Genomic DNA, 26,881 nt, shown 5'->3' with positions numbered 1-26,881 from the left:
CACATCTGTTGGATCAAGGTCAAATTAATATCGTCTAACCTCGCCCAAAAGAGCTCAATCTTTCAATGGCTACGAGAAATGGTTATTAACCCAGTCAAGCTCCAACAGTAAAAAGTCAACTCATATGCTCAGGAGGGAGAGAAAAAGCATGGGAACTGCATATTTAACTGAGTGCAGGCACTGTCCTTTCGCCGAGTGTGAAGATAATAAAGATTTAAGCACTTTTATTGTTACAGGAGTCGTGACAAAATGTGACGCTAACAAATTGCCCAAAGATATCCATTACCGTCTCACTATGAATGTTATCCAATTTTCCAGTTTGATTCACAATCCGACCCTGATCACTGTCTCTTCAGGAGGAACCAAAGTGACACTTGTAATTTTCAAAGGTCAAAACAGATAATCTCTGCAACTTTTGGGTTCTCTACTCGGTTCCTCCAATAGTGAAGAAATGCTGTGTACATTAGCCATTTAAGGTACAAAGCATAAATTTCTAATTATTTTCATATCCAAGTTTTCTCCCCCTTTTTGAGGGCTGTTTTTATTAGCATTATTGGTCAGCTTCAGGTTTGTATGCTAAAATAGTTTAATGACGGATGGAATTTGAATCATCGTTAGATGTTATGGATGCCTCTCATGTCGCCCTCTGAATTTAGCTCCTTTAATCAGACTAGAACAGCACCTTACATTTTGGCCATAATTAATTAGAACCATAGAATTCCTACAGTGCGGAAGGATGTCATTCAGCCTATCAAGTCACCACCGACCCTCTGAAAGTACACCATACCTAGGCCTGTAATCCCAACTAACCTTTACACTCTTGCACATGAAGGAGCAATTTTAGCATGGCCAATCCACCTAACCGGTGCATCTTTTGACTGTGGGAGGAACCCAGAGCACCCGGAGGAATCCCATGCAGACACAGGGAGAAAGTGCAAACGCTACACAGACAGTGACCCAAGGCCGGAATTGAAGCAACATCCCTGCTGCTGCGAGGCATACGAGCTACGTCAGCAGCTTTTTAGCAATGCTTCCAGCTTTGTACATCAGACTGCAACACTGAGGTCACTTGAAAGCGTAATGGTTTTTCCATTTCACAAATTACAATATTCTATCAATAGCAAAGGTTAAACTCTTAATCCAATCTTACTGCTGAGCACACAATGGAAAACTACGAGAGAGAATATCCTTCAACTGCTACAACAGAAATTAGCCAAATCATTGCCACTATTAAAGCAAATCAGACAGCAATTAATACAAAAAATGGTTTGTGCTGTTTAGGAATTGCAACTCAAAAATCATCCAACACAATATCCAACACTCAAAGTTGTTAACTTCAAATCGAAAGTTAAGGGAAGAAACTAAAACGATTGAAATATGACAACACTTGGGCTGCCACAACATAGGCACCTGCTTAATACACAAGCGATCAGTTACACAGGTACAATGATTCCTCTTACAACTAACATTGCTGCAATTAATTCTAATAGACAAACCTGATGGCTCTCACCATTGACTACCTTGTGAAGAAATGGCAATATATTTCCAAGTCAGGATTGTGTGTGGTATGAATAGGAACATCCAGGTGGTGGTGTCACCATGTATCTGTTGCCCTTGTCCTTCCAGGTGGTAGAGGCTGTTGGAGAATTGTGTCTCATCACTTTCCCCATTACTTTTTTAAAAAACTTTTATTCAATTTACTCAGATCCTCCTCTAATTTTTAAATTGCAAGATTGTTACTAATGACAATACTAGCTAGGGTTATGTTACTAATCATTGAATTCCTGCAGTGCAGAAGGAGGTCATTCAGCCCATTGAGACTGCACCATCCTCTGAAAGAGCCCCCTACTAGGCCCACTCCTCCGCAAACCCTTAACCCCACGTAACCTTTGGATACGAAGGGGCAATTTAGTTTGGCCAATCCATCTAACCTGCACATCTTTGGACTGTGGCAGAAAACCAGAGTACCCGGAGGAAACCAACGCATACATAGGGAGAACATGCTAACTCCACAATCATCCAAGGTCGGAATCAAACCCGGATTCCGTGAGCCAGCAGTGCTAACCACTGTACCACCATGCTACCTAATAAGAATACTAATTGTTAAAATCTAACTTTATATTAGAAACTAACACACAACTTTACCACGTACCTTCTTTGCCGTATAACAGAGTGTCAAACTTAGCAATAGGGCCCAGAATAGAAAAAATGCCAAGACAGTGGGACCCGAGAAAACGTTACCTGCAGCAAGAAGCTGAGATCTTTGCAGCGAGAATGACTTCTTCATGCAAAAACACAGGACCGGAATGTCTGCGTAGGAGGTCTTATCTGCAGAAGGTAAGACCTTGGAGCCTTCAGATAGTTGAATGCCAACACACCACCCCCCACCGCCCCCCCCCCCCATATCTTGGGAGGGAAAACCTTTGGGGAGTGTAACAACTTTTATGGACCCACTAGTAAACAAAGCCAACTAAGGAGAATAGATAAAGAATGCTTGTAAATATTAATAATAATAGTTATTAGTGTCACAAGTAGGCTTATTTAATTAACACTACAAAGAAATTACTGTGAAAATCCCCGAGTCGCCACATTCCAGCGCCTGCTTGGGTGCACTGAGGGAGAATTCAGAATATCCAATTCACCTAACAAGCATGTCTTTCGGAATTTGTGGGAGGAAATTGGACCACCGGGAGGAAACCCATGCAGACACTGGAAAAACGTGCAGGCTCCTCACAGACAGTGGTGCAAGTCGGGAATCGAACCATGGCTCTGTGAAACAACAGTGCTAATCACTGTGCTACCGTGGCGTCATGAAGAGATGATCATAACGTCCAAATATGTTAAGCGAGACTTTGAGCAGAAATTTCACAAATTTCCTGTTGAAGAGATACAAGAACTGGTGGTTGGTTGCCTCGCTACAGGTGGCCAGAGACCATACAAGGAACTTAAAGATAGGATAGGCCTGAAGAAAGTCAGAGAAGGAAAAATACACATCTAGCTTACATCGCTCACTTCGGAACTTAGATGACAAGGTTATTAATCAGAAAGATAAGATGTAGCCATTGAATCAGCAGATCCAAGAGACCTACCTGGAAAGATCAGGAGGTCAAACACTCAAACCAATGAACCCAAAAATCCAGATAAACTAAGAGACAGAATGCAGAATCAGTTGGTTCAGGATTTAGAGCAGTACAACAAGTATATGACCACTGTGTTGCAGCAGCAGGTCGCTAACCTGAATGCTGAGGCAGCTGTGATGGACATTCAGGAAACAAGGAGAATGAGTGTTTAGAAAGAGACTTGGCCAACATTGGTGGGGACTCAAGAAAAGTGATGAGCAAACATCAACAGAGAACAGATCACTCTCAATGCAGCTTTACAAATGTATGAACTACAGGGAAGATTAGGAAGGTAATGGACAACTGTGGATGCAGTAACCATGGGAGACACCGTTCTGGCCTCCTCGAGGCAATGGTGGAAACGTAAATTGGAGAAATCCAGAATGGGAAAGCAAGAGGTATGAAACTGTGGAAAGAGGGATGACTGTTGAATGTGAGTGCAATCGGTTAAAATGAACATCTTGCCCGAGATCTTTATTCAGAGAGATGGACCATCTGGTGACTGGGTATATTTGGGGGGGGGGGGGGGTTAGAGCCCAAGGATCAGGACGACGTTGCTCCAGAGGGAGAGACAATTAAGGGGCCTAGCCTTGCCAAACTTCCAACACTATTATTGGGCAGCTAATGCTGAAATTGTGCGAGAGTGCTTTGGAGATTTGGATGAGCTTTGGGTTTGGGTGGAAGCAGAGTCTTTGCTTTGATAAAGCCTGTCCAGTCTGGGGCAAGACCAAAACCAGCACCTTTCACATTTGTCCTCCACCTCTGGGAAAAACCTGCACATTCATGTTCTGGTTAATGTGCCCTGTGCACCACCTTTAGCTGAGTCAGGCTCAGCCCTGAGGAGGTGGAATTCACCCTGTGCAGTGATTCGATCCAGAGTCCTCCCCTTATCTCTATGCTTAGGTCTTCCTTCCACTTCTCTTGTGTCTCATCCAGTGGTGAATTTACCTCCTCTAGTAGTCATCCATGCATGTCCACGCAGTTGCCGTCCCCTAGTTCGCCCATGGTCAGATGTCTGTCCAAAAGGGAGTGCCCTGGGTTAACGTTGCTGTTTCTTTTTGGAGCAAATTCCTTATTTGCATATACCATAGTTCGTTCCCTTTTGGGAGCTAGAGCATCAGTTCCCCCAGGGTCGCTAATCTGCCGTCCTAGTATAAGACCTCTACCTTCTCCTTTGCAGTACACTCTTTTTGATCCTTGGGTTCTTCGCCCCCACCACTCACACAAATGCCACGATTAATTTGTCTATCCTGGGCAGCACGGTAGCATACATACATAGATGTTTCTTCACCCCAAGGAGTGGTGAGCCTGTGGAATTCATTACCACAGGAAGTAGTTGATGCTAAATCTGTCGCATAGTGGTTAGCACAATTGCTTCACAGCTCCAGGGTCCCAGGTTCGATTCCCGGCTTGGTCACTGTCTGTGCGGAGTCTGCACGTTCTCCCAGTGTGTGCGTGGGTTTCCACCAGGTACTCCGGTTTCCTCCAACAGTCCAAAGATGTGCAGGTGAGGTGGATTGGCCATGCTAAATTGCCCTTCGTGTCCAAAATTGCCCTTAGTGTTGGGTGGTGTTACTGGGTTATGGGGATAGGGTAGAGGTGAGGTGTGGGCCTGGGTAGGGTGCTCGTTCCAAGAGCCGGTGCAGACTCGATGGGCCAAATAGCCTCCTTCTGCACTGTAAATTCTATGATGTAGCACTTAGGGAAGAATGGGATCAAATGGGGAGAATGCAGGATTAGGCTGTTCAGTTGGACGTTCAGCCATGATCGTGACAAATGGTGGAGCAGGCTCGAAGGACCAAAGGCCTCCTCCTGCTCCTATCTTCTACTTATCTATGTATCTGGAGGTGTTTCCAGTCCCCCCTTCTTTTCCACCCCCGCGACTGGCGTGTCCAGCTCATCGAGGAACCGTTTCATCTTCGAGTGCCCCTTGTGCTTAAGTGCATAGCAAGAGTGGAAACAGTGATTGAGAGCAGCGGGATAAATGGAGCATGACGAAAACGGGAGCAAGGATTGAGAGCATTGGGATTAATGGAGCAGAGACTTAAGGGGCAGCAAAAAATAAAGGTGTTATGTTACAGAACAACAGGTAGCTAATTCGTTGGAGAGTTCTAAGTTTTGCGCTTTAATTAAAGACAATGATTTAAACTAAGCTGGAAAAAAATAATTACTTTGTTATATAAATATTTTAAACTAGAGAAACATATCAAGTGAATACAAATCTTAATTAAACATAGAAAAGGTTAGAAGGAGATGGCACTGCAGGTGGTCTATCAGAGATCACAGACAATCATATTTGCAGAAAACGTCTGCAATTCAAGGAATTTCACCTCAAGTGTTGAGAAAAAATCCAAGCTCCAGATATTGCCATGCGTCAGAGAGATTGAGTGTCATCTGGACATTTTGATCCAGGAGGCTGCCACACCCCTTCGGCTCAGTCATGACACCGGTCTGGTTAGTGGTCAGGGAAAGAAGGGTGTAACACATACAAGGTTCTTGCTGCTTGTTTTGTTGAAGTGATGAGGGCAATGTCTGCAGGGTGAACAGGGTCATTCTGAAGAAATATGGTCATGATCACAGACAGTACATTCAGGCGGTAGATATTTTCTGTGCAGCCATGGTGGTGCGAGGGTTCACCACAGCCCCTCTGTGACTGAAGAATTTGGAATTAGAATGGGGAGTACCCAAAGTTTAACAGTCCACCACAGAACAACTTCAATAAAACTGGAAATGAGATTATGCTGAGTTACTTTGGGGAGCTTGGGTACAAATTGAAGCGCAGTCAAACAGGATTGTTACCTGAATCACGCACAAATTGACAGGGGGATAAAAAAGATTAGAATGCCAAATTACGGATGCAAGTGTGACGTGGTTGGTAAGTGTTCTAATTTGTGGATGAGGATCCATAAATATCCCCGTCACCAAAGATGGAACAGCCCAGAGCATCATTGTGAAAGGCATGGCTGAAACATCATCAGCCAGAAGTGCCAATCCATCTTGGCCTCCTCTGGAGCTCCCCAGCATCACAGATGCCAGTCTTCAGCCAAATCTATTCACTTCACGTGCTATCAAGAAAAGCAAAAGGCACTGGATGCAGCAAAGGCCATGACAATATCCTGGTACTGGTGCTGAAGGCGAGTACTCCACAAATAGCCTGACGCCAGCCAAACTCTCCAGTACAACTACAACAGTAGCATACCGATTAATGTAGAAATTGCCTAGATATGCCCTGTCCACGAGAAGGACAAATCCAACCTGGTCAATTACCACCCCATCAGTCCACTGTAAATCATCAGAAAAGTGATGAAAAGAGGTTGCCAACTGTGCTATCAGGCAGCTTTTACTCAGCAATAACCTGTTCACTGTCGCTCAGAATGGGTTGCACCAGAACCACTCCGCTCCTTATTTTGTTACAGCGTTGGTCCAAATATGGACAAAGGAGCTAAACTCAAGGTGCATGGTGAAAGTAACAGTCTTTGATATCAAGGCAGCATTTGACCGAGTGTGGCATTAAGGAGTCCTCCAAAACCAATGGGAACTGGGGAAAACCCGCCACTATTTGGAGTCATGCCTAATGCAAAAGGAGATGGTTGTGATTGTTTTCGGTAAATTAGGTCAGTTCTAGGTCATCACTGCAGGTGTTCCTCAAGGTGGCCCAACCTTCAGCAGCTTCATCTTTACCTTTCCTCCATCATAATGTCAGAAGTGGGAATGTTCGCTGACAATTGCATAATGTTCAACACCATTCGCTATTCCTCAGATACAGAATAGTCCGTGCCCGTATGCAACAAGACCTGGACAACATTCAAGCTTGGGTTTACAAGTGGCAATAGAACATAGAACAGTACAGGCCCTTCGGCCCACAATGTTGTGCCGACCATTTATCCTAATCTAAGATCAACCTAACCTACACCCCTTCAATTTACTGCTGTCCATGTGCCTGCCCAAGAGTCGCTTAAATGCCCCGAATGACTGACTCCACCACCTCCGCTGGCAGTGCATTCCACGCACCCACCACTCTCTTTGTAAAGAACCGAACTCTGACATCTCCCCTATACCTTCCTCTATTCACCTTAAAATTATGTCTCCTTGTGACAGACATTTCCGCACTGGGGAAAAGTCTCTGGCTAACCACTCTATCCATGCCTCTCATCACCTTGTACACCTCTTTCAAGTCACCTCTCTTCCTTCTTCGCTCCAGTGAGAAAAGCCCTAGCTCCCTTAACCGTTCTTCAGAACACATGCCCTCCAAACCAGGCAGCATCCTGGCAAAACTCCTCTGCACCCTCTCCAAAGCATCCACATCCTTCCTATAATGAGGCGACCAGAACTGGACACAATATTCCAAGTGTGGTCTAACCAGGGTTTTATAAAGCTGCAGCAAAACCTCACGGCTCTTAAACTCAATCCCTGCGTTAATGAAAGTCACACACCATACACCTTCTTAACAACCCTATCAACCTGGGTGGCAAATTTGAGGGATCTATGTACGTGGACCCCACGATCCCTCTGATCCTCCATACTTCCAAGAATCCTGCCTTTAACCCTGTATTCAGCATTCACATTTGACCTTCCAAAATGAATCACTTCACATTTATCTAGGTTGAACTCCATCTGCCATTTCTCAGCCCAGCTCTGCATCCTGTCAATGTCCTGTTGTAACCTGCAACTGCCCTTGACACTATCTACAACTCCACTAATCTTCGTGTCATAGGCTAACTTACTAACCCACCCTTCCACTTCCTCACCCAAGTCATTTATAAAAACCACAAAGAGCAGAGGTCCCAGAACAGATCCCTGCGGGACACCACTGGTCACCAACCTCCAGGCGGAATACTTTCCATCCACTAACACTCGCTGTCTTCTTTAGGCCAGACAATTCTGTATCCAGGCAGCCAAATTTCCTTGTATCCCATGCCCCCTAACATTCTGAATGAGCCTACCATGGGCAACCTTATCAAATGCCATACTGAAATTCATATGCACCACATCCACTGCCCGACCTTTAATCAATGTGTCTCGTCACATCCACAAAGAATTCAATGATTCTTGTGAGGCATGACCTGCCCCTCACAAAGCCATGCTGACTATCTTTAATCAAATAATGATTCTCCAAGTTAATCATAAATCCTGTCTCTGAAAATCCTTACCAGTATTTTGCTCACCACAGACGCAAGACTGACTGGTCTATAATTCCCAGGGATTTCCCTATTCCCTTTCTTGAACAGGGGAACAACATTCGCCTCCCTCCAATCATCCGGTGCTACTCCAATGGAGAGCGGGGACACAAAGATTATCGCCATTGGCGCAGCAATCTCCACCCTTGCTTCCCGTAGTAACCTTGGGTATATCCCGTCTGGCCCAGGGGACCTATCTATCCTGATGCTTTTCAAAATTTAAAGCACATGCTCCTTCTTAATATCAATCTGTTCGAGCTGTTCTCATGAGCAACAAGGTCCCTCTCTCTAGTGAATACTGAAGCAAAATATTCATTTCGGGCCTCCCCCATGTCTTCAGACTCGAGGCACAAGTTCCCTCCACTATCCCTGATCGGCCCTAGTCTCACTCTGATCATCCTCTTATTTCTCACATAAGTGTAGAACGCCTTGGGGTTTTCCCTAATCCTTCCCGCCAGCGCTTTTTCATGCCCTCTTCTCGCTCTCCTAAGTCCATTTTTGAGTTCCTTCCTGTATACCTTGTAACCCTCTCGAGCCTTGCCAGATCCTCGCTTCCTCAACCTTACAAAAGCTTCCTTCTTCCTCTTGACTAGAAGCTCCACTTCTCTTATCATCGGAGCAAGTCGGACTTCTGGTGACGGTGATGTGCTGAGCGGACATGGGAAAGGTGACTCTCATCCTGGAACCTTGAAATTAGGTACCTTTAGCTCACAAATAACCTGCTAAACCCAGGGGAAAAAAACATCCTCCTCCAACACCACCACAATGAACGAAACATGCCAGGCAACAATGAGCAGAAATGACGTCAGAATCAGTAAAAGCCTGGAGAGGAAGAATGAGACGACGATGAACACGTGGAGCGACGGAGAAATCGGCCTCATCCGAACGGGCTGGGCGGACAGGACATATGCTGTGTTACCCCCGATAAATGAATGGATGGACTTCCTAACACAAGAGCTCCAATTGCAGAGATACCATCAAATTAGAAATGATAACGATTGTGAAGGCGGCGGTCGCGGATGCACTGGTCCCCTTTCAAAAAGCGCTGGAAAAGACAGAATGGTGACTGGAGACACAGGAGGCCACAATCAGGGAGCTGGAGAAGGCTGTGACCAACCAGAGCAAACGGATCGCCTCAGTGGAGACAGAGACAGCAAGTTTGGTGACGACACAAGTGACACTGTCGGGGAAGATTAAAGACGAGGTGAACCGTCGCACTGTCAAAACCTCCACATTGTGGGCCTACCGGAGGGTACCAAGGGCAGGAATCCCACAGATTACGTGGCCCAGATGTTGGGCAAGCTGGTTGGAGGGGAAAGGTCTAAAACTAGAGGGCACAGGTTTACGGTGAGAGGGAATAGCTACAAAAGGGTTCAGAGGGGCAATTCTTTCACAGAGGGTGGTGATGTTTGGAACAAGCTGTCAGAGGCGGTGGTAGAGGTGGGTACAATTTTGTCTTTTAAAAAGCATTTTGACAATTATATGGGTATAGAGGAATATGGGCCAAATGCGGGCAATTGGGACTAGCTTAGTGGTAAAAATTGGGCAGCATTGTCAAGTTGGGCCGAAGGGCTTATTTCCATGTTGTAAACCTCTCTATAACGCTAAGTCATTCCGGCCAAAGCCCAAAGCTGGGAAGTAGCTGCGGGCCATCATCGCGAAACTGTACCGATACCAAGACTGGGAAAAGATCTTCAATTGGGCACAGCAAAGTTCTGTAAGTGGGAGGGACACTTGATCAGTGTGTACCTGGACACTTGGGCAAACCTGGCCAAGCGCTGGGCGAAATTCAACATTGCCAAGACGGTCCTATACAAAAACCATGCTGTACTCTGTCAAACTCCAGGTGACTTAAGGAGTTCTGCTTCACCGCACTGGAAGAAGCAGACGTCATTGTGTCCAAACATGGGCTGGGAAATCAGCACCATCAGCAGTGGACTCAAACTCTGATTTCCTCTGTTTAAAAAGCAGAGACTAATTGCGCGATACAGCACTGCATCATCTTCAGCCTGATTATGAGTCTCAGGAAGGAGGAGGTGAGAGCGGTAAGGTACAGAAAGGAGTATGGTGAGGGAAGGGGGGGTGGGGAAGAGAAACTCAATAGGTGGGGGAAGGTAAAGATCGCTCGGGGAGGGCTACACACTAGCAGGTGAGGTAGCACAGGGAAACATGGGCGGGGGGGGGGGGTGGAGAGAGAGAGAGAGAGAGAGAGAGAGAGAGGGGGGGGGGGGGGCACAGCCCAATTCCTAACAGGGAGGTGTGCCTGGCAGAAGATGGAGAGAAAACTACAGATGGGGGCAATTAGGGGGCGGCAGCAGACAGGCCCAGGGAGAAAGTCGAAGGGTGGGGGGGGGGGGGGTGTAGAACGCCGGCTACGGCAGATCGCAAATCGCAACAACGGCAGTCACGGCACCACAAACAATCAACAATCAAGTTAGAGGGCCCCCAAACAAAGTGAAACCCTGGAGGGCAGGGGCGCATCCATATGGTGTACACAACCATGGTAGCCATCATGATTGGCCCCTAGACAAAAGGAAACCCTGGAGTGCAGGGGTGCATCCACAAGGTAGGTATCAGTGGGGGATGGTGGGGAAGAGAACAGAACCCCCCCCCCCCCATCAGAAGAGTCATTAGGAATGTCGGGGGACTTAACGGCTCAGTGAAAAGATCCAGAGTATTCGCCAATATGAAAAGTCTGAGAGCCGACATGCTCTTCCTCCTCCAAAAAACCCAGGTGAGCGAGAAGGACTGACGGCTGGTGGGACAGACTTGCTAATCGTGCTACGGGCTAAGGATTTGGGGGTGCCATAATGCTCAATAAGAGGACAGCAACGAGGACGGTTCTGGACCATCGGGGACGGGACATCATGATTAGCGGCGTCTCTGCAGCGGGCAACAAATTCTGGTTGACCACCTCAAGGGTGGATCAGGGGTCGCCTGCACTTGGATAGGCGGGACCGCCGCCAATGGGGTGGTCACAGAGGTCGGCAGGATTACTGGTAGATCGGTGGCTCGTGGGAGGGCACGTCCAGAGGAAGCATTGTGTGAGGCGGGACATCATGGTTAGGTGGCAGGCGTGTAACTCTGCGCAGCGCCCGTCTGTTGCGTCGTAGGAAGGGGCCATCAGCTATGCGGACGAGGAACGATCTCGGGGCCACTTGCTTGAACACCACAGCTGTGGCGGACCAGCCACCATCAGGAAACTGCACACGAACACGATCAGTTGGGACCAGCTCGGGGAGATCCGTGGCATGAGCGTCGTATGCTGATTTCTATTGGGCCCGAGACTGCTGCATCTTTTGTATGACCGTGAGGTGGTCACGGTCTGGAACATGGATGGCTGGAACCGTGCTTCGCAGAGTGCGGTTCATGAGCATCTGCGCGGGTGACAACCCAGTGGACAGCGGGGATGCTCTGTATGCCAGCATCGGCAGGTTGAAGTCGGAGCCTGAGTCTGCAGCCTCGCACAGTAATCTCTTGACGATATGGACCCCTTTTTCGGCCTTCCCGTTTGACTGCGGGTAGTGGGGGCTGGAGGTTACGTGACGAAAGTTGTATGGGCGGGCAAAATCAGACTATTCCTGGCTGCAAAAACAGGGACCGTTGTCACTCATCACCCTGAGCGGTATCCCATGCCTGGCAAACATTTCTTTTTTTTTTCCCAAAATAATTTTTATTCAAATTTTCACAAAATATCACCAACAAAATACAGAAAGAAAAGAACAACCCCCCCTCCCCCATATACATAAATAATAAATTAACAGCCTTCATCAACACAAAGGCAAAAATACACGCCCACTCAAGAAAAACAAACCAAACCCCCCCCCCCCCCCCCCCCCCCCCCCCGGGTTGCTGCTGACCATCTTCTAACGTTCTGCAAAGAAGTCTAGGAACGGTTGCCACCACCTGAAGAACCCTTGCACCGATCCCCTTAAGGCAAATTTCACCCTCTCCAATTTAATAAACCCCGCCCTATCGCTGATCCAGGATTCCACGCTTGGGGGCCTCGCATCCTTCCACTGATGAAGAATCCTTCACCGGGCTACCAGGGACGCAAAGGCCAGAATACCGGCCCCTTTCGCCTCCTGCACTCCCGGCTCCTCTGCCACCCCAAATATTGCGAGCCCCCAGCCCGGCTGGACCCTGGAAACTACCACCCTCGACACCGTTCTCGCTACACCCTTCCAAAATTCTTCCAGCGCTGGGCAAGCCCAGAACATATGGGTGTGATTTGCTGGGCTTCCTGAGCACCTAACACACCTGTCCTCGCCCCCAAAGAATCGGCTTATCCTTGCCCCGGTCATGCGAGCCCTATGCAGCACCTTAAATTGTATGAGGCTGAGTCTTGCGCAAGAGGAGGAAGAGTTCACCCTCCGCAGGGCATCCGCCCACATCCCTCGTAAATCTCCTCACCCAACTCCTCCTCCCACTTACCCTTTAGCTCCTCCACCGAGGCCTCCTCCTCCATCACCTGATACGTTGCCGAGATCCTCCCCTCTCCAACCCACACCCCCGACAGCACCCTGTCCTGGACCCCGCGTGGCGGCAACAGTGGGAACTCCACCACCTGCCGCCGAACAAATGCCCTTACCTGCATATATCTGAAGGTGTTCCCCGGGGGAAGCCCAAACTTCTCCTCCAGCTCACCCAGGCTCGCGAACTTCCCGTCCATCCTTCTAATACATACCCTGTGCCACCTCAGAAACCCTCCGTCCATCCTCCCCGGGACAAACCGGTGGTTCCCCCGAATCGGGGGCCACATCGAGGCCCCCTCCTCCCCCCGTGACGTCTCCATTGCCCCCAGGCTTTGAAGGTAGCCTCCACAACCCGGCTCGTGGTATACCTCGTTGGAGGAAGCGGCAGCGGTGCCGTCACCAGCGCCTCCAGGCTCGTGCCCACACAGGATGTCATCTCCAGCCTCTTCCATGCCGCCTCATCCCCCTCCATCACCCACTTACGCACCATCGCCATGTTGGCGGCCCAGCTCCTAGCCACCTGGACCCCCAGGTACATGAAACTCCTCTCCGTCCTTTTTAGCGGGAGCTCACCAATCCCCCTCTCCTGGTCCCCTGGGTGCACCACGAACATCTCGCTCTTCCCCATATTAAGCTTGTACCCGGAGAAATCTCCAAACTCCCTAAGGATCCTCATCACCTCCAGCATTCCCCCCATCGGATCCGCCACGTATAGCAGCAAATCATCCGCATGGAGCGACACCCGATGCTCCTCCCCACCCGGCAACAGCCCCCTCCAGTTCCTCGACTCCCTCAACGCCATGGCCAGGGGTTCAATCGCCAGTGCAAAGAGCAGGGGGGACCCCTGCCTCGTCCCCCGGTGTAGCCGGAAATACTCTGACCTCCTTCTGTTCGTGGCCACACTCGCCACCGGGGTCTCATACAGCAGCCTCACCCACCTGACAAACCTCTCCCCGAACTCAAACTTTTTCAACACCTCCCACAGGTACCCCCACTCCACTCTATCAAAGGCCTTCTCCGCATCCATCACCGCCACTATCTTCGCCTCCCCTTCCATCGCCGGCATCATTATAACATTCACCGCCTTCGACGCGAGGTCGGACAGTTTCACCACTTCAGGGTAATTGGAGAAGTAGTCGACCAGGAGGACATAGTCACGCCCCTTGGCGTGGACAAGGTCGACACCGACTTTGGACCATGGGGAGGTCACTATCTCATGTTGCTGCAGAGTTTCTTTGGTTTGAGCTGGCTGAAATTTCTGACATGTGGGGCAGTTGAGTACCGTGTTGGCAACGTCCTGGCTGATGCCCAGCCAATAGATTGCCTCTCGAGCTCTGCGTCGACATTTCTCGAGCCCCAGGTGACCCTCATGGAGTTGGCCGAGCACCATAGCTCGCATGCTCTGCGGAATCACAATCCTATCGAGCTTCATGAGGATGCCGTCCACCACCATCAGGTCGTCCTTGACGTTGTAAAACTGGGGACACCGTCCCTTCTGCCAGTCATTCGTGAGGTGCTGCATCACACACTGTAGCAGAGGATCCTTAGCCGTTTCCTCATGAATTTGGATGACCCTCTCATCAGTGGCCGGAAGGTTGGAGGCACACAATTGCACCTGTGCATCGATTTGGCAGACAAAGTCAGTTTGTTCACACGGTGTGGTGATAGACCTGGAAAGGGCATCTGCAACAATGAGTTCTTTGCCTGGCATGTAGACAAGTTCAAAGTCATAGCGGCGTAGCTTGAAAAGGATTCGTTGTAACCGAGGCGTCATGTCGTTCAAATCCTTCCGGATTATGTGGACTAGTGGCCTGTGGTCCGTCTCAACCGTGAATTTTGGGAGGCCATACACATAGTCATGAAATTTGTCGATTCCCGTTAGGAGGCCCAGGCATTCCTTGTCGATATGAGCGTACCGTTGCTCAGTGGGCGTCATGGCTCTGGAGGCATACCCAACTGGGGCCCATGAGGAGGAGTCATCCCGTTGGAGGAGCACCGCCCCAATACCGTCCTGGCTCGCGTCAGTGGATATTTTGGTCTCTTTGGTCAGGTCGAAGAACGCCAGAACCAGGGCTGTGGTGAATTTTGCCCTTAGCTCACACCATTCGTTCTCCTGAGCGGGCAGCCACTGGAATTCCGTCGACTTTTTGACAAGATGGTGGAGGGCCGTGGTGTGTGCCGCCATGTTGGGAATGAACTTCCCGAGGAAGTTGACCATCCCTAGAAAGTGGAGGACCGCCTTCTTGTCCTCTGGGGTCTTCATGGCATTGATCACCGAGACCTTGTCAGCATCTGGCCGCACGCCTTGCTGCGAGATGTGGTCACCAAGGAATTCGATTTCTGATTGACCGAACGAGCACTTGGCTCTGTTGAGTCGGAGGCCATGCTCATGGATTCTGTGGAATACCTGCTTGAGGCGATCAATGTGTTCTTGGGGAGTTGTGGACCAGATCATGACATCGTCAACATACACGCGCACCCCCTCGATACCCTCCATCATCTGTTCCATGATGCGGTGAAATACCTCTCAGGCAGAGATGATGCCAAAAGGCATCCGGTTGTAGCAGTAGCGACCGAACGGGGTATTGAATGTGCACAGCTTGCGACTGGATGCATCCAGCTGTATTTGTCAGAACCCCTCGGAGGCATCCAGCTTCGTAAAGAGTTTGGCATGAGCCATCTCGCTGGTCAACTCTTCTCGTTTTGGTATCAGGTAATGTTCCCTCATGATGTTGCGATTTAAATCCTTGAGGTCGATGCAGATTCCAAGCTCCCCAGACGGTTTCTTGCGCAGACCATGGAGCTGACCCAGTCCGTGGGTTCTGTGACCCTTGATATGATGCCCTGGTCTTGGAGGTCCTGTAACTGCTGCTTGAAGCGGTCCTCGAGGGGTGCCAGCACCCGACGTGGTGCGTGGATCACAGGGCTGGCGTTTGGTTTGAGCAGGATTTTGTTTCGGTATGGGAGTGTGCCCATTCCGTCGGACACGCTGTGGTACTGCGTGATGATGTCATCAATTTCAGCCTGGAAGTTCTCATCAGGTGAGGGCATCGCCTGTGAGGATGACATGGTGTGGACTCGCTGAACCAGGTTCAGGAGTTTGCAGGCCCGAGCACCGAGCAGGGATGCTCTGTCACGTCCATCGATCTCAAATCGCAGTGTCGCTTTAAATGACTTATTGGAAACTCCGAGTTGGCATGAGCCACTGGCAGCTATGGCATTGCCATTGTAGTCAAGGAGCTGGCAGGCCGGTAGAAAAATGCTTGGTCTGACTCGGATGGTGTCGAGATCAGGTTTGGAGATGAGGTTCGCCGATCCGCCGGTGTTCAGTTTGAACCGGATGCCAGCCTTGTTGACGGTGAGGACTGTGAGGACAACACACCACTCGTCGGGATCCACGCTGAGGATCGGGAGGTGCTGAGCTGTCTTGGAGAAAGGCAGCACATGCTTCATAATGATGCCCACCCGGTATGGAGATTTGAGGCACGCAGCATCAGGATCTGTTGGGCTACCAGGGTCGGAGTCTGGCATGGCCTGCTGTATTGAACAGACGCTTCTGCGCCGCGGCTGGGATCGCTGGATGCTGGGCAGTGGAGCAGATCTGCAAAGGGCTCCGTAGTGGCCAAGCTTGCCACACTGTAGACACCGTCGTGATTTTGCCAGACATTGCCGCTTTAAATGGGCGGAGCCACAATTCGGACACGTCATGACGCCGTCAGCGCGTTCCGTGCGCCATCGCGTATGCAGAGTGCGGTCGAACGACGTACGCACCTGCGCAGTCTGGTCATCGGTCTCGCCGTCCCCTCGGTCGTGGCGTGCATGCACAGGGGCCCGGGAAAAGCACGCGGAATGGCCACTCTCGTCGATACTTAGGCCCTGCATTTGTGCGATGGCCTGCACCCGTTCTGCCTCGTGGGAGGTTAGCTTTGCCCAGATGTGGGAATACCGATTGTTAGCATGTTCGTGGAGAATGCACGTTTCAATGGTGAGGGTGAGCTGCTTTGCTTTCAGGAGCTGCTGACGAAGGGAATATGAGTGGAACCCGAAAACGATCTGATCCCGGAACATGGAATCAGTGGTCGAGTCATAGTTACATGACTGCGCGAGGATGCGGAGATGGGTCAGAAAGGATTGAAAAGGTTCATCCTTACCCTGAAGCCTCTGCTGGAAAACGTACCGTTCAAAGCTCTCATTCACCTCAATGTCGCAGTGGCTGTCGAACTTCAGTAGGACTGTTTTGAATTTTATCTTGTCTTCACCTTCAGCGAATGTAAGGGAGTTGTAGATGTGGATGGTGTGGTCCTCGGCTGTGGAGAGGAATAGTGCGATCTTCCTGGCGTCCGATGCGGCCTCGAGGTCGGTGGCTTCTAGATAGAGTTGGAACTTTTGTTTGAAGATCTTCCAATTTGCACCACGGTTGCCGGCGATGCGGAGCTGCGGAGGAGGGCGGACGTTTTCCATGTCACCGGATGGCTGTTTGCTGGTCAACGCTGATTCACTCAAGGTAGTTCCGTCTGTTTGCTGGTCAACGCTGATTCACTCAAGGTAGGTCCGTCAATTTTCAACATCACTCACTGGTACCATGATGTGTTGGGTAGGCTGGGTCGATGTGGACTGCACTTGATGCAGTGTAGCGAGAGCCAGACCTCCAACACTCGATAAGATGCAACACGATTTTATTTAACATCTAAACTATTATACATGTTCAGCTGTGGGTCGACACTATGCTGACTTGACTGGAGACCTGATACTAGCCTCACCAGACTTACTATCTACCACATGGTGTTTGCACTGGCCAGCTCACTAACTCTGACTGTCTCAGAGGCTGGGTCCCGAGAGAGAGAGAAAACTGGTGCCCTCTGGCTTTATAGTGGTTGTGTCCTGTCTGGTGATTGGCTGCTCTGTTGTGTGTGCTTACTGGTCATCCTGTGTCAATCACTGCCTGTCTGCACTACAGGGTGGAGGGGGCAGAGTATGCAGGGATAGTTATTTCGGACCATGCGCTCCACTGGCTGGAGATTCGGTTTAGATCGGGACGAGAGCAGAGGCCAGGGTGGAGGTTTGACTCAGGGTTGTTGACGGATGGAGGTTTTTGTGATAAGGTGCGGACAGCGATTAAGGAGTTTGTGGAGTTGAATCAGAATGGGGAGGTGTCGGCGGCCATTTTTTGGGAAGTAATGAAGATAGTGGTCCTGGGGCAAATTATTTTGTTTAAGGCTCGTGCAGATAGGGAAAGGAAGGAAGAACATGACTGTCTAGTGAGCGAGATAGTGGAGGTGGACAGGGGCTGGTTTAGCACAATGGGCTAAACAGCTGACTTGAAATGCAGAACAAGGCCAGCAGCGCGGGTTTAATTCCCGTACCAGCCTCCCCGAACAGGCGCCGGAATGTGTCGACTAAGTGCTTTTCACAGTAACTTCATTGAAGCCTACTTGTGACAATAGGCGATTATTATTATATTAGAGGGTGCCCATTCTGGAGGGATTGGCGAGGAGGAAAAAGTTGCAGGGCAGTTTGACAGGCTGACAATGGGGAGTGTGGTAGGGCAACTGCGGAGGACAAGAGGGGTGCAATATAAATATGGGGAGAAGGCGAGCCGCATCAGCTGCGGAGGCAGGCTGCATCCAGGGAAATATTGAACAAAAGGACTGGGGATGTGGTGTCGTAGCCAGGGAAGATAACCGAGGTGTTTCGGGAGTACTATCAGGGACTTCATGAGGTGGACCCGGGGGGGAGAGGAGGGGGACATGGTGTGGTTTCTGGAAGAGCTGGAATTTCCACAGGTGGAGGAAACAAAGAGGCAGGCGTTGTAGGAGCCCCTGGGGCTGAGGGATGTTCTGGATAGTATCAGGGGTATGAAGTCGGGGAAGGCCTTTGGGCCGGCGGAATTTTAGAAGGAATATGTGACGGACCTGACACCACATCTGTTGGGGGTGTTTAATGAAGCACTGGAGAAGGAGGAGTTGCCGGCGATGATAACACAGGCAGTAATCACATTAATCCCGAAAAAGGGGAAGGACCCGGTGGAATGTGGATCATATAGGCCCATATCATTATTGAACACGGATGTGAAAGTATTGGCTAAGTTGTTGGCGGGGAGGATGGAGGATTGTGTCCCGGGGTTGGCTGCAAAAGATCAAACAGGCTTCGTGAAGGGCACGCAGCTCACGAGTAATATAAGATGGCTGTTGAAAGTGGTGATGAATCCATCGGGGGCTCCGGTACAGGAGGTGGTGGTGTCCATGGATGCGGAGAAGGCATTTGATCGGGTGGAGTGACAGTACTTGTTCGAGGTTTTGGGAAGGTTTGGGCTAAGATTTGTGACATGGGTGTGGTTGCTGTATGCGGCCCCAAGGGTGAGGATAAGGATGAATGATATGAGCTCATGAAGCTTTGACTTACACGGGGGTACGAGGCAGGGAGAGCCCGCGATCGCCGTTGCTGTTTGCGCTGGCCCAAAGAGCCGTTGGGGTCGGCGGAGGATTATGAGGGGACAGAGGGAACATTGGGTGTCGTTCTATGCCGATGACCTCTTGCTGTATGTTTCGGACCCGTTGGAGGGTATGGGAAGAATGTATCCAAGATGGCTCCTTGATGCAATATATAGATAGTCCGACTAGGGAAGGGGCACTACTGGACCTGGTATTGGGGAATGAGGCTGGACAGGTGGTTGAGGTTTCAGTAGGGGAGTAGTGACCACAATTCCATAAGTTTTAGAGCCGGGATCGAACCCGGGACCTCAGCGCGTGAGACAGCTGCGCTAACCACTGCGTCACCGTGCTGCCCTGGGATTGGACCACTTGAGGACAGTGAGTGGAATCTATGTGTTGAGCCAGAGGAAACGGGCGAGGTACTAAATGAGTACTTTGCATCAGTGTTCACCAAAGAAAAGGATTTTGTGGAAGATGATTCTTGGGTAGGGTGTGTGGACAGTCTGGGTCATGTTGACATCGAAAAGGAGGTGGTATTAGGTCTCCTGTGCCAGATGGGATTTACCCCAGAATACTGAGGGAAGCAAGGGAGGAAATTGCTGGGGCTTTAACTGACATCTTTGTATCCTCGTTGGCTACAAGTGAGATCCCAGAGAACTGGAGAATAGCTAACGTGGTACCGCTGTTTAAGAAAGGTAGCAGGGATAATACTGGAAACTATAGGCCGGTGAGCCTTATGTCGGTACTAAGTAAATTTTGGGGAGAATTCTCAGGGACAGGATTTATACCCATTTGGAAACAAATGGACTCATCAGCGATAGACAACATGGCTTTGTGAAATGGAGGTCGTGCCTCACTAACTTGATTGAGTTTTTTGAGGTGACAAAGATGATTGATGAGGGGAGGGCGGTGGATGTTATTTACATGAAATCCAGTAAAGCCTTTGACAAGGTGCCTCATGTCAGACTGGTACAAAAGGTGAAGTCACACGGGGTCAGAGGCAAGGTGGTAAGATGGATACAGAACTGGCTCGGTCACAGAAGGCACAGGGTCGCAGGAGAAGGATATTTTTCTGAATGGAAGGTTGTGACTAGTGGTGTTTCACAGAGATCTGTGCTGGGGCCCCTGTTGTTTGTCGTATACATGAACAATTTGGAGGAAAATGTAGCTGGTCTGATTAGTAAGTTCATGGATGACACCAAAGTTGTTGGAGTGGCAGATGGTGTTGAGGTTTGTCAGAGGATACAGCAGGACATAGATAGGTTGGAGACGGGCAGGGAAATGGCAAATGGAGTTTAATCCAGATAAATGTGAAGTAATGCATTTTGGTAGATCGAACATAGAGGGGAGGTACACCGTAAATGGCAAAACTCTTAGGAATATAGAAAGTCAGAGAGATCTGGGCATGCAGATCCACAGATCTTTGAAAGTGGCAACACAAGTGGACAAGGTAGTCAAGAAAACATACAGAATGCTTGCCTTCATTGGGCGGGGCATCAAATATAAAAACTGGCCAGTCATGCGCCAAATTCTGGTCGCCATACAACCAGAAGGATGTGGAGGCTTTGGAAAGGGTACAGAGGAGGTTTACCAGGATGTTGCCTGGTCTGGAGGGTGTTAGCTGCGTGGAGAGGCTGAATAGACTCGGACTGTTTTTATTGGATTGACGGAGGTTGAGGGGTGACCTGATAGAGGTCTATAAGATTATACGGGGCATGGATAGAGTGGATGGACAGGCACTGTTTCCCAGGGTGGAGGGGTCAGCTACCAGGTGGCATAGGTTTAAGGTCTGTGGGATAAAGTTTAGAGGAGATGTGCGAGGCAGGTTTTTTTACACAGAGCGTGAGAGTGCCTGGAATGCGTTGCCAGGGTAGGTTGTGGAAGCAGATATATCAACGGTGTTCAAAAGGCATCTCGACAAATACATGGATAGGACGGGTATAGAGGGATATGGCACAAGGAAGTGCTGAGGGTTTTGCCCAGGGGTGATATGACCGGTACAGTTTTGGAGGGCCGAAGGGCCCGTTCCTATGCTGTACTGTTCTTTGTTCTTGCACCATATCCCTACTTTGCGTGAAATCACTCCTGGAGTGAGGTATCCTTTCCTCACAGTCTTACAAAATTAAAATAAAATATTGAGGTTTCCGTCCAGTTTCCTAGCCACTGCTGGGGTCTGGTCAGGGATCATAATAGCAACACACTAATTCCAGAGTGAGAAGGGAAGAGAGCATGTTTCCCTCAGATGTTTCTTCTGCTGAAGGCTATGTTGGCACTGTCTGTGTCACTTACTAACTCTCCTCAAGTGACTGACAGCCTTGCCTTAAAAACTTCACCCACTGTGTATTTCCAACAGGTTTGATTTCGGTCTGTCTCTGGCAGCCATTGTTTCAATATCCAGTAGTTTGCAATTTTAATATATTTTCTTCAGGCACTTAAGAGTTTCAATGGATATCTGATTGATAGGAAATGTGTCTCCCTTCACATTCCCCCGAGGATGGTTTCACTTTGCAACGTGGCCTTGCCTTTTTAAGCAGTTTGTTTGGCCTCATTTTAAATTTCGAAAGCTCCAGTCAGTTGAAAGTTGAAAACTCATATTTTCAAAAATAAAGGTGCATAGTCTCGAACGAATCCTGACTTGGAACTCTATCGCCGTTCCCTCAGTCAAAATCCTGGAACTTCCTTCCTAACAGCAGCGAGTGTACCTACATCATTCAGACTGCAGCAGTTCAAGGGGCTGGCACACCACCACTTTCCTCAGATGAATTAACTAAGTGGGCTATAATTTTGCTACAAGGAATCAAAGAATTCTAACACTATGATATGTCATGAATGCAAATGCTTCTAAACCATTTCAAATGGGCGGAATTATTGTGGGTAGAAACATCACCTGCCGTCTATTACCCTCAAGACTGTGGACCAATACATTTGCATCAAATCACTAAAGCATTTCAATATACCCACAGTTCAACACATAGGACAAAGAATTTTATGAACGCCGGGTCAAAAAAGAAATCAGTAAAATCATGCAAAGTATTTGTGTCTATGTTCTATGCAATGGTATCAAATGCTAGTAGCAACCATTTAATGACTACTGCAGTTGCAGTGATTTAATGACTGGATTTTATTTACCTATTAAACTATTGTAAACTGGGATCTTTGGACCGATAAATACTGGATCACCTGACACACAGGAATTGTAAACATACCACAAGATGAATGTAGTTAGGCTCATTTTTGGGCTCTAAATGTAGCAGTCACCTGATCTAGTTGGGATGCTGACTTTCCAGTTACCTCATTATAAAAGGACAAAATAAAGGGCAGCATGGTGGCGCAGTGGTTAGTACTGCTGCCTCACGGCGCCAAGCTCCCAGGTTCGATCCCGGCCCTGGGTTACTGTCCGTGTGGAGTTTGCGCATTTTCCCCCTGTTTGCGTCGGTTTTGCCCCCACAACCGAAAGATGTGCAGGCTAGGTGGATTGGTCATGCTAAATTGCCCCCAAATTGGGGGAAAAATAATGAATTGGGTACTCTAAATTGTAATAAATAAATAAAATGACAGAATATGAACCATAGAGTCGTGGAAGTTTACAGCATGAAAACTGACCCTTTGGCCCAGCTTGTCCATGCCGCCCAGTTTTTACCACAAAGCAAGCCCCAATTGCCTGCATTTGCCACATATCCCTCTATACCCAGCTTTCCCATATAACTGTCTAATTGCTTTTTAAAAGACAAAATTGTACCCGCCTCTACTACTGCCTCTGGCAGCTCGTTCCAGACACTCACCACCCTCTGTGTGAAACAATTGCCCCACTGGACCCTTTTATATCTCTCCCCTCTCACCTTAAACCTATGCCCTCTAGTTTTAGACTCCCCTACCTTTGGGAAAAGGTGTTGACTATCTACCTTATCTATGCCCCTTATTATTTTACAGGCCTCTATACAAGATGTACAGGTTAGGTGGATTGGCCATGCTAAATTGCCACTTAGTGTGCAAAAGGTTAGATGGGGTTACTGGGTTTCGGGGATAGGGTGGAAACATGGGCTTCAGTAGGGTGCTCTTTCCAAGGGCCAGTGCAGGCATGATGGGCTGAATGGTCTCCTTTAGCACTGTAAATGCTATGATTCTGACAGGCAAGTGTTAAATGTTTGAAAAAACTCAAGTCATTATTAGATGCTCTTTTAGAACTTAGATGTGTGTTCACTGCAGTGATTGATCATAGGACTGTGCCCTGAGAAGTTACTGAAGTATTAGTGATAGCAGAATGATGAGAACAGGTTGTGCTTCCTTAACTTGACAGCCAACATGAACAAACACAGGTCAGGTGAGCACGTGGGGCCACTGAATTCTGGCATTGCTGGGGTTTGTTTCCAGTTTTAATATTCAGAGTGGGCAATTTCTCAGGTCAGTAACATAACATAGAGGCAGGTGCTTTACTTTGTTACTTGGTGTTCCAGGTTTGGGCAAAGTGCCCGCCGTGTCTTCTGTCGTAACAACAAAACCTGCCACAAGTCCAACAAGCAGAAATCTCCTCACATGAGGCAAGCAAGCAAAGAGGTACTGGGGAATCTGGCAAGTTCGGCACGGTAGCCAATCAGCAATGGGTGGGATCGGGCACAAGCAGTACAAACCCTGTGTTTGATGGTTCACTTCTCGTGTTATGTCAGGCTGTGGAGAGGAGGTGGTGGTCTGTTGGAAAAATATTTCCAATGGCAGAATTTCACAATCTGAAATTCACCATTTGGCGTAAACTTCACATCCGAGAGGTTCATTATGGTGGTTTACCACCAGAGGATAATTAGGATGGGCAATCACAGTTAGCATAGCTAGTGACACACTCATTCCCATGAATGAATAAAGAAGTGTTCGTAGGCTGGCCAAAACCATTGGTTTAATTAATTTCTTATTGTGAAACTATTTCAAGAGTCTGCGACATCGACCCAGCAAGACAGATATCGAACTAACTTTGTAAATGAGAACCTACTAATGGTACACAGGATAAAACAGTATAAAGGAAGTAAATATTGTCACTGCGGCAACCTTTCCTGTTATTTGGCTGTGAAAAACACAATTTAAAAATGGCAACTGTATATTATGCTGTTGTTTGCTACAAGGTGGGTTTGTACTTACCCAGGCATTTAACAGGAATCACCACATGATCATGACCTCGGCAACGTTTCTTTCCCACCTTACACCAGTTCTCAATGCTGATTGGCTTATTGGCTTCCACCACGTTAGTAATTTGAAGCTCTGAGTAAACCTAACAAAAAAATAAAATTCATGGAGGTTATTATATCAAAAGACTCTTGAAACAGAACATGGCAAATGCATTTTAATCAGATGCACAAAATCAACTGAGTCAAGGGAAGCATTATCCAATCTAGACACCTACTGCAGAACTGTGGTCGCTGGCTGATGGTTCCAGCTTTTTAAGGACAGGTAGTGCCTCAGTATAGTAAACTTTAGCTCTGACGACATGACATTCTTAGACTCACCTCTCGACAATACTGCAGAATCTCTTCCTTGGTTTCTAGGCAGCTTTTGGTTCCTGAAGGGTCAGTCTCCCATTTTCCAGTCTGAATGTTGACATGCATATTCAGCTTCCCACAAAACATTGCAATCTGTGGCTCTGCGACTGCAAATCCAGCTCCAGTATTGGCTGCCAATGCCTGAAAAGGAACCAAAAACAGTCAGCCTCCTCACCAGTGATTCTTTACCGAGGAATATTGTTACGTTACCTTGGGCTAGGGCAGGGTCAATTCCAGCCCTCCTTGACCCGGAGTCGCAACCAATAAAGTGAATTAACCAATAATTCTTATAAAGTTACAAGATCTTTGGCCCTAGGCTGCTCCAATGACTTACAAACACCAGATGTGTAAGTAAAAACACAATAACTGTTTACTTACTGGAATAATGGCCTGCAAAACTATCACTTCCCCTTTGACCGTACCACCCTCAACCCCAAATACACACAAGACAGGTGCACACAGAGGAAGGGAAAGGGGTAAAACGATAAGGATTAAAATATGGGAGTCAGAGAGATGTGTTCTTATTGCTGATGTTGAAGTCTTTGTAGTTGGCTATCTTCTCACGACGCGGGGTTATCCTGTCCAGTTAATTTAACCGCTACATATCAATCCAATGCTGTTTAAAAACAGGTGTTTCTCATTTGAATTTGTGTTGCAAAATATCGCAACAGCTGTTTAAAATAGAGCTTTTGCAGGAAATGGTATGCGGAGTGCATTAGTAAACAAGCATCACCCATGCCATGTCCAAGGGCTGCTTTAGCTCAGTGAGCTAGAGAGCTGGTTTGTGATGCAGAACTAGGCCAGCAGCGCGGGTTCAATTCCCGTACCAGCTTACCCGAACAGGCGCCGGAATGTGGCGACTAGGGGCTTTTCACAGTAACTTCATACTTGTGACAATAAAAGGTTATTATATTATATATTATTATACAAGGTGGGGCTCTCCTGTCTGAACACAATCTCAAGCACCCTCGTTTTGGCTAAATTCGAGGCGGTCAAGAAATTTTCTCCAACTTCTCTACTGCCTCTGTAATTTCCAGTTTATTCCACGCTGACAGCAGAGAGATTACATAGAAATTGCAACAACTATTGAAGCAGCTGTGCGGTGCGGACACATGAACTGCTGTAGAATCTCTCTCACACCAGCTGTCCTTTCAATCAATCTCAGAGAGTTCATCAAATTAGCAAATCTTCTTATATAATCTCATTTCCCATCTTCTCAACATCCACCTTTTCTTCTAAAATCTGCTGTTTCCACATCTCCAAACGGTTAAATGTTTTCAGCAAGTTAATCTCTAATCCATCACTGAAGTAACATGTTGGGAGGTACTGGAGTCATCACAACTAACCAATCCTCAAGCTATGTTTACTCAATAGTGACAAACATACAGCACAACAAGACCAAAAAGACTGCTCTTTCTCAGTGGCTACTCAAGTTTTGAGGCTTTTAATTAGCTCAGTGCTGTCATCTCAGTGGATAAATCCTCAAGCAAAACACAACTATCAGTGTATGCAAACCTGGAGATGTGAAATCTAGTGGAAACAGAATTTAAACTTCTGCTCAACAGCTCTCCTTTAATGGTCAAATAACCACAGCCATGTTTCGGAATCTACATCATGCCTTCACTCTCTTTTGATCTTTCTAATCCTTGACCATGTCTAGGTTGAATATCCATGTTAAATAGCTTGCTGACATTTTCATAAAACTACCCACGACAGTATTTCAACAACTTCTACATGCAAAAAAGAAAGTTTAGCCACTTGAGCCTTGGTTCAAAAATCAGTCTCACAGGTCTCGAATCTTCCTCGTCCATGTTCTCTATACCCTTGCTGAAGAGTTGGGCAGAGGGGGGAGGGTTCAGGTGGGGAGAGAGAGAGTGAGAGTTGCACAGAGAGATGCCCAACTATGCCCCTGCCTTAGTTAAGCTACTGTCAAACGCTGATCTAATGCATTGCTTCCTCTGGACTGAATGATTCTGATGCATTTTCTGTTAGACTTCCATTTTCACTAATTGTAAAAATGAGGTAATTCAAAACTCTGCTGCCCATAGTAATAATCTTTATTAGTGCCACAAGTAGGCTTACATGAACACTGCAATGAAGTTTGTGTGAAAATCCCCTGATCGCCATACTCTGGCTAAAACCTCTAAGTTTTCT

General features: G+C 48.1%; 1 protein-coding gene across 1 annotated transcript in view; it reads right to left on the bottom strand.

Moving 5' to 3' along the window:
• Window positions 1–26,881, bottom strand: part of aplp2 (amyloid beta (A4) precursor-like protein 2) — a 249,202-nt gene that overhangs the window by 141,467 nt on the left and 80,854 nt on the right. Inside the window, 2 exon segments of the mRNA XM_072486858.1 lie at window positions 24,330–24,459; window positions 24,695–24,868. Coding sequence (XP_072342959.1) covers window positions 24,330–24,459; window positions 24,695–24,868 — 304 coding nt within the window.

Source organism: Scyliorhinus torazame, chromosome 21 (assembly GCF_047496885.1).
Source record: "Scyliorhinus torazame isolate Kashiwa2021f chromosome 21, sScyTor2.1, whole genome shotgun sequence".
NCBI classification, from domain to species: Eukaryota; Metazoa; Chordata; class Chondrichthyes; order Carcharhiniformes; family Scyliorhinidae; genus Scyliorhinus; species Scyliorhinus torazame.
This window is presented reverse-complemented; position numbering and strand designations above follow the sequence as displayed.